General features: G+C 33.4%; 1 protein-coding gene across 1 annotated transcript; it reads left to right on the forward strand.

The window, feature by feature from the left end:
* The first annotated feature begins 12482 nt into the window (after window positions 1-12482).
* Window positions 12483-14109, forward strand: LOC104239849 (uncharacterized). The gene is made up of 3 exons (XM_009794572.2): window positions 12483-13215; window positions 13313-13378; window positions 13701-14109. Exons 1-3 carry the CDS (start codon window positions 12658-12660, stop codon window positions 13704-13706), a joined length of 630 nt encoding a protein of 209 aa, XP_009792874.1. The 5' UTR covers window positions 12483-12657; the 3' UTR covers window positions 13707-14109.
* Window positions 14110-15389: the final 1280 nt, after the last annotated feature.

Genomic DNA, 15389 nt, shown 5'->3' on the forward strand with positions numbered 1-15389 from the left:
CCAAAGTATTGATAAATGATTCTAAACTACTTTCTTCCAGTTACCTATTGCATTTCATCAATTTTCAACCTAAAATCTAAGGTTTTCATGGTGGAAATTGGGGGTTTGGATAGAATTAGGAATTTTTGTATAATTAGAATTTAGACCTTGATTTGGGATCGGATTCCAAAATTAATTATATATTTGGGCTCGGGGGTAAATGGGTGAATGGGTTTTGGTTCGAACCTCTAGTTTTGACCAAGCGAGCCCGGGGTCGGTTTTGACTTTTTGGGGAAAATATTGGAAAACTTGTAATTATGCATTGGAATTGATTTCTTTAGTGATAATTGATATTATTAAGTTAACTATGACTAGATACGAGTGGATTGGAGGTGGAATCTAGAGGAAAAGCGGTGTTTGAGCTTTGAGTTTGGTCGCGGTAGCGAGGTAAGTGTTGTGGCTAACTTTAGCTTGAGGGATTAGGTATTGTTGTCTATTTGCTATGTGTTTGGTTGTTGAGTACGACGTATAAGTGAGGTGACGGGTACCTATACGTTGTTGTCGGATCATAGCGTGTGAATGAGTCTTATTCTTATGATTGTTGTATTCTTTATTCGTATTGTTCAAGCTTAAACTGGTTATTCATCTTGTTGAACAATTCTTATCATGTTTTATTGGAACTGGATATTTGTTGAGTATTGACTCGAAGTTGAGGTTGATGTTGGGAAACTAAATATTGATATGGGGCTAGTTATTAATAATTCTATTGCCCGGTTGTTATTGTTTTGTTGTTTGGGTGAGGAAGAGTGTAAAGCACTAAGAGTGACCCTGTGCCATTGCATATTTATTATCATGTGAGGAAGAGTGTAAAGCACGAAGGGTGATGCCGTGCTATTGCATATTTATTATCATGTGAGGAAGAGTGTAAAGCACGAAGGGTGATGTCGTGCCATTGCATATTTATTATCATGTGAGGAAGAGTGTAAAGCATGATAGGTGATGCCGTGTCATTTTATATTTATTATCATTATTCATTTTATTTGTTATGGTGAGGACGAGAGTAAACGCACGAAGGGTGATGTCGTGCACTTGTTTTGGTGTGTTTCTTTACTGTTCTATTCTCATGATCTCATACTCCCCTCAGCATGTTTTCCCTTCCTATTAATATGTGTTTAATTTCTATTTTCTATTATTATGCACGTATATTGTTTAACTACACAGGTTTATATATATGTCTTGTCCTAGCCTCGTCACTACTTCGCCGAGGTTAGGCTCGGCACTTACCGGTACATGGGGTCGGTTGTACTGATACTGCACTCTGCACTTTTTGTGCAGATTTTGGTACTGGACCGTGTTGATCAGAGTTGAGTTGCTACCTTTAGTCCAATAGGAGACCCAAGGTAGATCTGTCGGCGTTTGCAGACCCTGGAGTCCCCTTCCAGTTATCCTAGTTTTCCTGTTTTCTTTTAATTCGAGAACAATTATATTTTCTTTTAGCCAGTATTTGTAGTGACTCTTAGAAATTCATGCATTGTGACACCAGATTTTGGGTAATCGTGTATTAGTACTTGGATTATTATGAATTTTCGCACTTCTTTACTCTGTTTTGGTTTAATTATTGTTATTTACTGATTTGGATAGTGGTTAGCGTATTAATTCTTTATTTGTTGGCTTGCCTAGGATTCTGAAAAGTTAGGCGCCATCATGATCCCAACGGTGGGAAATCCGGGTCGTGACAAATAAAAATATCAATAGTAACACAAAAATATCATATTCTTATCACTCTTCCTTTTCTATGGGCCAAGAGAACACTGCTTTCTAGCATTGGATTTTTACCTACCTATACTTATTTTCCCCCCTAATCAAGTTTTAACTTTAATTATATGGCCATAAAAAGTTTACCAGTTCTATACAAATTAGTTTTAAATAGCTATCCCTTGATTGTAGCCTTTTAATTTAGTAAATCCCGAAAAATTCTCACAATTCCTTACTTACCTAGACAAACCCCAATCTTTCTAAAGGATTTTCCTCTTTCTCTCTTTGAAATCAACCTTCTTTATACACCGATCCTACGAGGTTTTTTTTTATTAAAGCTCATAATTTTCTCTAATAATGGCGAATAAAGGGATTAACTTTTATCGATTTGAATTTTGCCATGACGGAAATTTGAAGCTTTTCTGGGCTACTACCCCTTTTCTTGTTGGTGTTCCAATGGCGAGTTAGTTGATCACGTCCAAATGCACACCTCAATAGAGATATGTAACGGTCGTCTGCAATAATAAATACATAACTAGGAGTCAAGGTCGAATCCACTAGGAGTTATGATGGGAGTTAGGGGTATGTACTTGACGTAGGCAGATGGGCTATCTAAATTGCACTTCCACAACAAGATTTTTGTTTCTATGTCTAATATTAATCTAATGATTGAAAATTAAAGATAAAAACTAGAGATAATTAGTTTTGAGGGTTTTCTATTTGGATTAAAGGCCTAGTGTTGTGACCGTAGTCTAGGTGTTTGCCTAATGGGTTAAAGACGTTAATGCTTGTGTAGTCGATTGGGGTGTATTATAGCTCACAAATCTATGTTACCCACTCAATACCTCTAAGTCAGTGAGTGATTTTGCCTAATTTGGCTTTCTCAAGACCAAGTGGGTATCTACCAAAACGGTTGATAAGAGCTCAAGTCGTGTTATTACTATCTCTAGGTTGAACCCTTTAACTGGGTTAATCAATCTTTCAATTGACCCAATTCCTTGTTAGCTAAGTTATCCTAGACTAAGTCCATCTTTCTCAAGTAGAGACTAAGTCAAATAGGCATGAATCAATATTTGCAACAATCAATTCTACAATTGAAGCATGAACTTAAGCTAAATAATAAACACACAACCATAAACAAGCACTAAATCAATCATCCATAAGGTTTACAGACTAGGGTTGTGTCACAACCCTAGTAGAAGTCTAGCTATTCATGATAGAAAGTACAGAAAATAGAGAAGAAGAGATAATTAAAATCATATTGGAAGATTAAAATAAATAAATTTAATGTTAAAACACCAAAATAATTCAAAACTTCCTAAAGTGGCAAAGAAAAATGGCTATAGCACTTTCAGATAATAAAAAAAACTTGACCTAATTTGTGTCGTATATTCATACAAGGCATAAAATCTCGGACAAAAGTACCCCTCGGGAGGTTCTGCAGGTAGTACAATTCCATGTACGGTCCGCAGATTTCTTCATCTATCAGGAACTGGAGTTCTGCGGCCGCACATTTTTGAACCGCGGCTGCGAGGCAATATTCTGAGGTTGCACATTTCTGTTCTGCGACCGCAAGGCAACTCTTCTGCGGTCCGCACAATTAGGATTGTGGCCGCACAATTTTTGTGCGTTCCACAGTTCACAGAGGCTCCTGGACTTGGTCTTTTTGCATACTCTCTGATCTTCGACTCTTAGACCAGTTTCACGGCCGCACAATCCATGTGCGGTCCGCACTTTGTGCAAATTCTGCTAGATTCTTCTTCTTGGTTTGCGGCCGCAGATGGAATTCTGCGGTCCACAATTTCTTCTATGGTTGCAGAATTCCTTCTGCGGACTGCACATTTATGCTTATGTGCCTTTTATTGCCTTGTATTTCGGAAAACTCCTTTTTGATTTGGATTTCATCTCGGGAGCTCAACTTCCATCATTCTTGCAATTTTGCACAATTTCATCAGTTTTGAGAATACAATTCAATGTTTTTAGGCTAAAATAAAAGCTAAATGGCGCTAATAAGCAGTCAAAATCCCTATTTATCACTAGTCGTAGATGTATATTAATTATTTCTCTGTATTATTCGAATTGAAATGGTCAATCAATAAATTTTGAAGGTGCTTTACTCTCCACCATTGACATCCATTAAAAAGCTTCGAAGATTTGAATTCGAATTTTCAAAAAATATTTTTTGTTTGGATTGGGTGTTATTTCAAATGATTGGGAATATTATATGGAGTTTATATATCGATTTTGAGGGTATTTGGTGAACATTAGATTTGATTTGGTTGGATTTTCATATTGAAATTCGAAGAAGATTCAGAAGAACACACCATATACAAAATATATACAAATTATATTCAAAAGACATATCGTATAAAGTAATATGAAAATTGTATTTAAGTTGTATGATATTGAAGTTATATTTAATTGGGTAAGGATGATGCATGAAAGTTGTAGATAAGTTGTATATTGTATAATTAGTTGCGTGAAATTTGTTTTTAGTATGTATATTATTGTAGATATAACAAATTTTATATTAAATTTGTATGAAATTTATTTTTAACGTGTATATTATTGTACCATACATTGTTCTTTTTTCTTAAAATAGGTAATTATGGCAAAGAGAGAGAAGAATTGCGCTAATTATGGCTTAAAATAGGTGACACACAACTAGAAGGAGCCTCATTCATATGGAAGGACAATTTGAATTTCGTTCCCTTTAGTTACACCATTTTCCAAGTAAAGAATCTCGTAATTTAATGCACTAATAATGTGTTATATATAAATTATAATAAGAAGTTGTTTAGGGCGGATAATATACAAAATTTGAACAATTTTAGTAAATAAATTTCAAATATTGTATAAGAACGAAAAAATTCCTTCTAGCATTTCCATAACCCGAAAATGCACGTCTAAACATCATTTGATTTTTAATAAGATTTTGGTGCTCCGCCTGTTTTGGAAAAGTTAATGCTGGGAGTCCACATTAGGGTTGTGCACGATCAGATCGGATCAGATTTAGCATATTTTAGATTCAGATTTCGTATTTCGGATTTCGGATTTCGGATTCTGAAAAGGGCAATCCGAATCCGATGAATTAACATTGAATCAGATCAGATTTTAAACATTGGATTGGATAAGTTTTCGAATTGTCTGATCGGATTGTCACAAAATTGCTGGTTAGGATTTAGGACCATTCATCTCCTAAAACACCATTCATCTCTTAAAATACCATTCAATCACAATCAAAAAAATTGAGTGAATAAATATCATTTATCTCATAAAACACCATTCAATCAGATTGAGATTCACTGTTTTTGGTTGTGGAATCAGTTGAAACATCACTTTTACCAAAATTTTCAACAATTTAAAGTTCATTCAGTGTCTCTGTCTCATCTTCCATCTACCAAAACAAAACAAAAAAATTAAAGTAAAATCAAAAGTTGAAGAATAGAACATGAAAGAGACATAAAAAACAGAAGAGAAGAGAAGAGAGGCGGAAGAAAGAGACATAAAAATCAAAGTAAAATCAGAAGTTTGAGACTTTGAGTCTTTGAGACTCTTTAGTCTTCACTGAAGAAAAGAGAGGCGAAAAAATCTAAGTGAGTGAGGGGTGTGTGTGAAAAATGTATAAGCCTAACCCTAAAATTTTAGTGTAGTATTTATATAAGTACATATAATTTCAGATTTCGGATCAGATCAGATGAAAATCATATCAATCCGAATCCAATCCGAAAATCCAAAATTTTATAAAACACAATCCGTATCCAATCCGAAAATCCGAAATCCGAAAATCTGAAATAGAGTGGATCGGATCGGATTTCGGATATCCGATCCAAATGCACAACCCTAGTCCACATTACTATTAAATATTGCTCGAACGCAATTTTTACGAGAGTTTAAGTTTTAATTTGCACACCGATAGAATATAAATTTTTCGTATTATTAGATAAAATTGATTTACAATCATAGGTAACTCTTTATAATTTGGAGAATATAGTGGGACTTTGCTATATACCCAATTAAATTATAGTGCAAAAATGTTACACAAACGGTGCATAGTGCGTGAAAATAGCAGGTGTTAGCCAATTTTCGGATTGATAATCGAAAAATATCTAGCGTTTGTAAAGTCACTGAAAAATAGCCATTGTTTTGCTGAAACACGGAAAGTTTTATCATAATATGCTGGATTATGGAGCTCCTGCATATAAATTAGGAGTGTGCATATTTGGGCAAATTCGAAATCCAAACCGAAATATGATTTTTTAGATTTTTGGTTTGGATTTTCGGATTACGGATTAGATTTTGGATTTAATTTTTAAAAATTTTGGATTTCGGATTGGATATTGAATTTGGTACTTCGGATTTTTGGATATCTGAAATTTCAAATTTTTTATACTTTGTATTTAGTCAATTATCCATATGCCAATAGTAATAAGTTCAATACCCTACCCATTAGATATTATCTCATATATTCAATATTAATTACTAAGTTACTGTAACACTTTCTATTTGGATATAATTTTACTATTGTTACTTCTTATCGGCCGTCTTAATATCTTTGTTATATGTTTTGATAATTATTTCGTTACTTGAATACTTTATTTGGATGATTGCGGCAAGAATGAGGAACTTTTCAAGCAATTTAACATGAGTACTTCATTTGGATGTTAATTTTTGCAAAAAATAAAACATCTCAACTTGTACGCTCAAAACCGAAAATTCATAATATCCAAATCGATTAATTTGAAATCAAACTTAAAATATTCGATCCTTTCGATTGTCATTTCTTTAATCTGAAAATCAAAAATCCAAATCGAAATTCTCATATCCAATCCGAACTTTCCGAACATCCACCCCTAGTATAAACTTCCATCATATTATGTTGGAACTCCAACACATTATGCTGGAATCTCATATATAAAAGTTTTGAACTTCAACATATTATGCTGGAATTTTTCTTGATTTTTATGGGTGTTTTTGTTCAGATTTTATATTTACATGAAAAATGACTAAATTAAAATTATTTTTGAAATTGTGACTATTTTTCAATTACCAGTTATAAATCTGGTATTTCTGATTTTTTTTTTTCTCGCATAGTGCTTTAGCATTTGATTGTCGGATGGTTCCTATCATTACATGGCAATTGGACCGGTCCAATCTGAAAATCAAAACCAAAATAGTACATTTATAAAAGGGCAAATATCACTTTTAGCCCGTGGCCGAAATTATTTATATTAGGTAACCGTAAAAGTACATAAAATCTATATATTTTTTTGTATATAACATATGATTAGGAGCGGTTATACATTATATTTTCCCTTAATAAAAATCACGGGATTAACTTTCTTATTATCGATAAGATTCGGACCTTTGATTTTGTAATTTACAGTTTCAGGTAAGCATTAACTATGGGATAAAGCTCTTTGTCATGATGTACACAATTTTTAATACAAAAAGACAACTTAATTAATACTGTAATTCAGTTTAAAAGAAATAACCTATAGCAGACAACGAGTGCAACACATCCATTTGAAATTTATTATTACACGCCTAGATGCTACTAGAAATCCGGTAATCAGCGATCACAAAAATCGACCAGCGTTGATCGGTTTTGGCAATTACCGACCAAAACGCGTTCAAACACGCGTGGTCGCTATTTTGGTGGTCGTTTTAGTATATCGGCCAAAGTTGGTCGGTTTCTTGAAAAATAAATTTAGCGGGAATCAAAAATAGTTTTCCGCATTTTTGCGCCAAAGAAAACCGACCAAAGTTAGTTGGTTTCGTAAAAAAACAATTAAAATTAAAATATTTTAAAAAACCGATCAACTTTGATCGGTTTTTGGCCGATTTTTTGACCGACCAAAGTTGATCGTTTTTGCCGAATTTCTAGTAGTAGCTAATTCTTAACCTTAACTTTTCAATATTTTACGTTCTACTCAAGTTTTAAATCTATAGCTTGTCGAAAAAAAAGGTCTTAATCTATAGCTTGGAAATTAATACTCTGTAGCTTATAAAATACTAATCCGACGGACCCAGTCCCACCCAGAGGTTTTATAGAAGCTCTTAAACCAGGCCTCTAACCTTATGGATCTAAATTTGAAGCCTAAATGGGGTAGAAATGACACTAGGTAGCCATTCTAAAGGGTTGATATTTAGGAATTAACCAATATGTCTTAAATTTGAACTTTTCACTTTAATTTTTCGGGACATAAATACCCTGAATTGTCCTAAAATTAAGAGTATTAATTTACATTTTCAAGCAAAATAAGTACTGGCTAATTTCTAAATAGCCGCCTTAATAGTGGCTCTTTGTGCACTTCCGGTCTAAACCCAATTGTTATAGAAAAAGTTACATGGAGTATCAGATTAACAAATCCGTGGGAGCTTTTCTTGTTCTTTCTCAATAGAATCTAGTTGTATATTTTTGTTCTCAACCTCTTTTTTGTGTTAGAATTTAACTTAAACACTATCATATCACTTAAAAGATAATTATATGAATTTTATGTAGCAACGATAGATTAGTAACCTGCAAAACACGCTAAATAACATGTTATAGCCAGAAAGAAACTGATGGTATCAAATTTGTATATAATTTAAATCCTTTTGTACTATTAGTTTATTCAATTTGAGGATTTAATAATGTTTTGGAGAAACTTTCACCTTTCGATAAAGAGACCAAACTGATATCTGTTAACATTGTGACTATTCAAATATTATTATATGGAAGGAGTATATTCATCTTTTAAAAAACGTGTGTCAAAAGGTTTATAAGTTCGACTTAATTTCTTTCTTTTGGCGCGTTAGAAGACTAGTAGAAAACCAATGAAATAGTTAGCATTTTGAATTGGTTATAAACTTACAATATTAAGGGCAAGCATAAGACACAGACGTGACATCATGGAAATTGTTGATAGAAATTACGTTGTTTCTGCGTGTGGGGAAATACAACTAACGGTATGGAAGTTCCGTTGCATTCGCTAAATAGAGATTATAAATTACTATTATTTTTGATAGTGGTGGTGTTTGATTAGTTTGTGTTTACCTTGATTAATTTAATCAGGTCCATATCACCGAGACTTATACAAATGAAAAAAAACAACCGATTATTTTTGTCTCTATCGTGATTTAAACTTGAGACATTATGATTCTCCTCCAATTTAATAGTAATCACAAGGCTACACTCTTGGACACTATGGATTTTTGTCTTGCACAATTTTTTAAAGAATTTAAGTTATATTTGATGGTGTATATACCTTTGACCACATCAGACAAAGATTGGTCACATCTGCTCAAAGATTGTTTTTTTTTTCCCACATCTTCCTAACCCCATCATCTTCTCCATCATCACCATACTACCACCAACCCTTCCACAACAAGAACCTTCTTCCATAACGATAGATTCAATTTTTTACCGATTTTTAACAACATTCATCACAAAAATCCTTATACAAATTTCAAATTCAAGCTCAAACTTAAAGCTTCAAACTTGTTAATGGTGTTTTTTGAATTTTTATCAAAATTAATTACCTAAGTAAAGTTTTACTCATCAATAATCACGAATTCAAATTAATTTTTTAGGTCATGGAACACCAAAATCAACAAGACCTGATTAAATTTTCAAGCTTTTTCAAAAAGTTAATAATTGTGATTTTTACAATATCCAATAGCTCTTATGTTCTTCTTCTTTTTCTTTTCTTCTTAGTCATGGGGTTGGAGAGACGAAATATGAGGTGGTAGATAAAACTAGGATGAGGATTGGGGACGAAGACGCCGAGGGAGGGGGGGGGGAGAAAACGCTGGGTTTTGGGGTTGGGAAAGAAGTCATGGGTTATATTTTTTTTTCTTTAATTTAAAGGAAATAGTTAAAAAGGAAAAAAAATTTAAAAAATTAATTTCAAGTGAATTTTTTAGTTTTCACGCGCCTCTTTTATTTGTAATACACGCGTGTGACACATGACAAAAAAGGTGTGTAATTGACAGACTTTTAAAAGTTTTGGTGTATAATACTATTCCCGTGTTTAACAAGTGTGTAAGCGGGATTTGAGTACAAAGTCGATGGGTAAAGTATGTATTTTGCCAAACCTATTTGAGAAAAAATTACACTATATATATTAAGACAAAAATATTTTTTATTTATATATAATAGATGTTGAACCCACTTTGGATGTTTATTTCTTTATATTTTCAACGCATTTAATGAAACTCCTAGCTTCGCCGCTAATATTAGGTTTGTTATCAAAAGTTACTTGTTGATACAGGAAAACATAACCTGATTGAGTAATAAATTTAGGAGGCGTTTGGACATAAGAATTGTAAAATTTTAAAAAATGGTGAAAAATAATTTCAAGTGAAAATGGTATTTGAAATTTAGAGTTGTGTTTGGACATAAATTTCAGTTTGGGTTGTTTTTGAAGTTTTGTGAGTGAAAATTTCGAAAAACAACTTTTGGGAGTTTTTAAAATTTTCGAAATTTTCGAAAATGCATCTTCAAGTGAAAATTGAAAATTTTATGAACAAACGTTGATTTAAAAAAAAGTGAAATTTTTTTGGGAATTTTTTTTTATGCCCAAATTCTTTTTCAAAAAGTGTCCAAACGATTTCTGGTTGTGGTAGAATGAGTCTTCGGAGAAGCAGTACGATTACCTACACACAAAGAGAGACTTGTCAACAACTACACGTAATTATCAATGGATAAATTATTTGCAGTTGCAATGGTATATATATATATATCCATGGTCAAAAGAAGAGATTAAAAGTAATATATAAATGCCACTAACGATAGTTGAATTATTAAGACCTATAAATTTTGAGATCTTTTCTTTTTAAGTATTTATTTTGAGGCTCGACTAATTTATATCTGTATCGCCTGAGGTTCAAGAAAAGGAAAACACGCCCAACCAAGATTTATAAAATCCAAGATCTCAATCTTACCACTTTAACAAAATCCATAGGAGGAACGAATTATTTGAATGAATAAAAAGAGAATCTGGTTTTTTTTTTATTTGTCAATTTTTTTTGGTGACATTCATTTGCCTTTGACATTCATAATATATCACACAAACACACACACATGACGAGAAACGAGGAATCTGGTACAAGTCTATACGCAAAAAAAATCTTTTTTAATTAAGAAGAAGAAGAGGAGACAAACATGCTTTTAAACCTCCATTTTTTCAATTTATGATTGGAGAGTGGAGACTGGAGACACTTCTATGCAAGAAATCAACCAGTCAAATAAGGAAAATAATTATGAATCTAAGAGGACTTTTCTTTCGAGTCAAATGAAATTTCACAAATGTTGCACATGGAAAAAGATATAAAATTCGCGCACAAGGAAATTAAACAAAAGTAAATACAGCATATAAATAGTAGCAGTTCTCTATGTATGTTATATATATACACCCCCTTAATCAAATTTAGCAAATATAGAAGCCAAAAACTAATTAAAAATACTTAAAATGTGATATTTTGTTGAAATAAAATCGTTAGATATGTAAATAAGTTATGATGGTTCGTGTGAAATATCCTGAAATTATAAGGTATCATAAATTAAAAGCACTAACGCGACTGTTAAGAATCATGGTGAAACATATAACGTTTATTTATACATAATTAGAAGTTTTGAGTTTGAACCATGCAAACAAAAAATAATACTCACGAATATCCGACTCCTAGTGAAAATAAAAATGATGCATGTGGAACTTGTATCCTAGTAAGCTTCCACGTTGATTGAAGGAATGAAGAGCAAACAAGCACCATGCAGGAAGCCTTCTGGTCACCATCTGTGATCTGTTCACACTTCACAACACTACTCGATTTTTTTTAAACAGCACATTTAATGTTGTTATTGTTCTTGTGTGCATTATTTTTAACTCCTTACAATTGTTTTTATTTTCAAACTTGCTTTGAAATATTTTTCTTTAGCAGATGATCTGTCAGAAATAATATTTTTATAAGATAAGCGTAAAGTCCATACATATTATCCCTCTTCAGATCCTACCAGTAAAAATACACTAAATATTTTTTTTTTCCTGAAACGACCAAGACCCTAATGGAATCTTATTAGAAGCATAAGGTAATATGATATATTGCAAAAAAGTGTACATCCTTGTTTGTATCTTAAAAGACGTTATTTCAGCTGAAAACATTCTATGCGCGCTCCCCTTCTTTCTTTTTTGTACATATTTTACTATTTTCTAATTAAAGTCAAGTAGTATATTCTTTATCGGAATGTAGTTAACATTATAAACTATTGTATACTTATGTAGAAACAACAAATTGAATCTCATTAAATTTTAATATAGTCGAATCTCATTAATCTTCAATGTAGTCAATACTCGCGATAAACTTTATCTTTCACATGACACAATTATGTAGATTTCGAGATACAATTTTTGTAATCAACCATGAAGAGGAGGTTGTCCCAACCTATATAAGCGGCTTCATAAAATCTTTCCCTTTGAGCTAACTTTTGACTTGAAATTAAATCGAACATGATAAAATGACCAATTAAATCTCACCAATTTTTCTTGCTAGTTAAATCCTTTTTACTTAATTACATTAGAAAAAGAAAAAAATATCACTCTTTTTGATAGAGTGCGAGAAGCTCTAAAGGGAGTGCCAATAGCATGATCTTAAAACTTAAATAGTACTCCCACCTACGTGTCATTTTATGCACATTTTATACGGAAATAGTATGTGTATATATATATATATATATATATATATATATCATATTAATATCCCTCATTCTATTCCTCACCCCCACAAGCCAAACCATTCTCCTACCAAAAAAAAAACCTCCTCTCGTTTCTCTCTTTGTTTCCACCGGCGCCGTCCTCATTTCTCTCCTTTGAACCCATAATTCTTGCACATATAGCACCATTTTTGGCCGAAGTATTTTTCTTTTCAGTCCTCTGTTCTGTAATGGCAACGGCACCGGTCAAGTCACAGCCACTGCATTATTTCTCTTTACCCCAGTTGAAATGGGGCCAAAAAAGTCACACTAACACCAACCACCGCTTCCGCCGCCGCGAGTCTCCTTCGTCTACAGCCGATAACCACCTCAGCCCACTCCAACCCGCCGACTTGAACGGTGGTTCTGACTCCGACAAGCTCCCAGTAGAAGAACAAAGACAAGAAAAACATGTAGAAGAAGAAGAAGGGCTAAAAGAGGAAAAAGTGTTGTGGAATTTAAGGCCAAGAAAGAGTGTAATGAAGGTGGGGTTAGAGGCTGAAACGGCGCCGTTAAAGAAGAACGTTGAAATGGAAGTTGAAAGCAGTAATCATATAAGGTCGCAGAGGGTGAGAGATAATAACGTGGATAATGGGCATGGATTCGGGTCGGGTAAGAAAGAGAAAAAGAAAAAGTTATGGATCTCGTTGTCAAGGGAAGAGATTGAGGAAGATGTCTATTCTATGACTGGGTCAAGACCCGCTAGGAGACCCAAGAGACGATCCAAGACAATTCAAAAACAACTCGATGTATGAAAAAAGCTAGCATCTTTTTGTTGTTTTTTTAATGCTTTTGCTTTCTTTTTTTTGTTCTTATGGTCTGCTTCGTGTGCTTGTTTTTTTGCAGAATGTTTTCCCTGGAATGTATTTAGTAGGTCTCACGGCTGATTCGTTCAGAGTTAATGATACTACGGTATAGGCTCAGCTCTCTCTCTATGTCTGTGTTTTTTTACTTGGCATACTTTCTTTTTTAGTCTGTCCCAAAAAATGTCATGCTTCCTTGTTTAGAAGTAATTTAATGTTAAACTTTCTATTTTATCCGTAATGAGATGAGTTTTAACCACAAATGTAGATGACTTGTTTTAGATCACAATTTTCAAAAGTCTCTCTTTTTCAAACTCTGAGCCCAATCAAACATCCGCCACATAAATTGGGACGGAGGGAGTATTATTTTTGGCAAATGTGATGCTTTATATGATGTTAAGATAGAATTGAGAATTGCATGTTTGTTGCAGAAGTAGATATGGCATAGCTGGTGTATCCAAACTTTTCCTTCTATGGCAAAAGGTCTGGCCTTTCTCATGTTGAGTATTTGTGCTTTTGATGGTTCTCTATTATGTTTGGATTTATTTTATAGTGTTTTAAGGGCTTAATATTATGGATTGGAGATTTTGCAAGGATTGAGGAACCAAGGGGGAAAAGCTTAGAGCTTGAGCATTGCTGCATTTATGCCTCAATTTTGGAGGTATAATGTATTGAATTATGTAGAAGCAATAGGATAGCATCTTGGGATTGTATCTAGTGTTCGTCTAGTTTATTTCAGTTAAAACTATATGGGTATATTTTGAAAGATTTTGGTTGCAATGGTGTAACCTAATGTATGTAAAGAATAGAATTTGAGATATGGCTGGACAGAATTTGTTACTTTCTATTGTTATTTGATTTTCCGTCATAATGTGGCTTGACAGTCTTCCAGACTCTGTTTGGGGGCAGGGGACATTCGCAAACTGATTCTGTTTCGCGAATGTCAATGGAGATGCTGCTTGCTTTCCTATATTGGGGAGGAGATCTCCAGTTTGTCTGGAGCTACACATGACAAAGGGTGAACAATCTATGTGCTTTCTAAACATACTTCTTGATTTTGCATGAGTCATGGTTAAGACTTGAGGATAACTTTCGAGTCAGTAACTGAATTATGCTAGGGGAGTTATTTTCTTTGGATATTGCAAAAGAAAACCGAGTATTAAGTTTTATCGGAAAATAGCATGTAAATTAATGTTGCCTTGAGATGTTTCTTGTCCTCCAAAGAGTGATGTACAAACTAGTTTTGCTCTCGTAACGAATTTCTGTGGCAATCATATGATACAAACGTACAGAATTCATAGGGATCATGAAATTAGAAAGTTTGTTTATAGATTTTCAAAGTGCAAGATTTGGTCGAATGTCGTTTATACTCTCAAGCTGTGTTCTCTACAGTGTGCAGCGAAATCTGCCATATAATTTTCAAAGTTTTAATGCATTTTGATATCTGGACAATATTGGTGCAGTGTACTAAACTCTACTTTCAGACAGTCTTCCGTATTAGTGCTGAAAATGTACAGTGTGTATTGGTTTCAATTGGGAGATTATTTCCGTATGATCTAGCAGGATTAGTAAACTCCTATCTCCTTTTGGTCATTGAAATTAAGTGCATCATGTTTATGTGACTCGGGAAGGATTGGATTTCTTTTTTCCAACTTAGCATGTATTGTTATATTGGGTAAAATATGTCAGTCAAACTTGAATATTAGAATGTGTCCAAGTATACCAGTTTTGGCTATAGGACATACTTGAGTCTGTTAGAACTGGCAAGACCAGAAAAGGAAGATGTGAAGAAGATCATCTACTTATTCTGTTACTAGCTCTGGCGAGTAATCTCCTCCTCTTGGAGATCATAAGAGCATTTCCTAATCGGCAGATTTGCCCAACCTTTTCCTGCAGGTAAGAGATTTAACTTTTATTTAGAAAGCAAAAATCTTCCAATTTGGTGTAAAGAAAAGTAGGATGAAGCAAACAATGAAGGATCACACAACAGCTTCTGTAGGATCAGCAATTCTGCTTTCCCCAATCAGCTTTCTTTTGTCTTTGCAGTCTCACTTATTAAATATGGTGCATGGGCTTAGATTCTTTCTCATAATAACAAATGATCCTTTTACGATCACTGT

The sequence above is a fragment of the Nicotiana sylvestris genome, chromosome 8, assembly GCF_000393655.2.
Source record: "Nicotiana sylvestris chromosome 8, ASM39365v2, whole genome shotgun sequence".
In the NCBI taxonomy this organism is placed as follows: domain Eukaryota; kingdom Viridiplantae; phylum Streptophyta; class Magnoliopsida; order Solanales; family Solanaceae; genus Nicotiana; species Nicotiana sylvestris.

Bases quoted from the DNA above. Each gene is read 5' to 3' on its own strand.
- LOC104239849 (XM_009794572.2), top strand. From the start codon at position 12,658: ATGGCAACGGCACCGGTCAAGTCACAGCCACTGCATTATTTCTCTTTA. The intron at 13,216-13,312 runs GTATGAAAAAAG...GTTTTTTTGCAG, and splicing joins CAATTCAAAAACAACTCGAT to AATGTTTTCCCTGGAATGTA.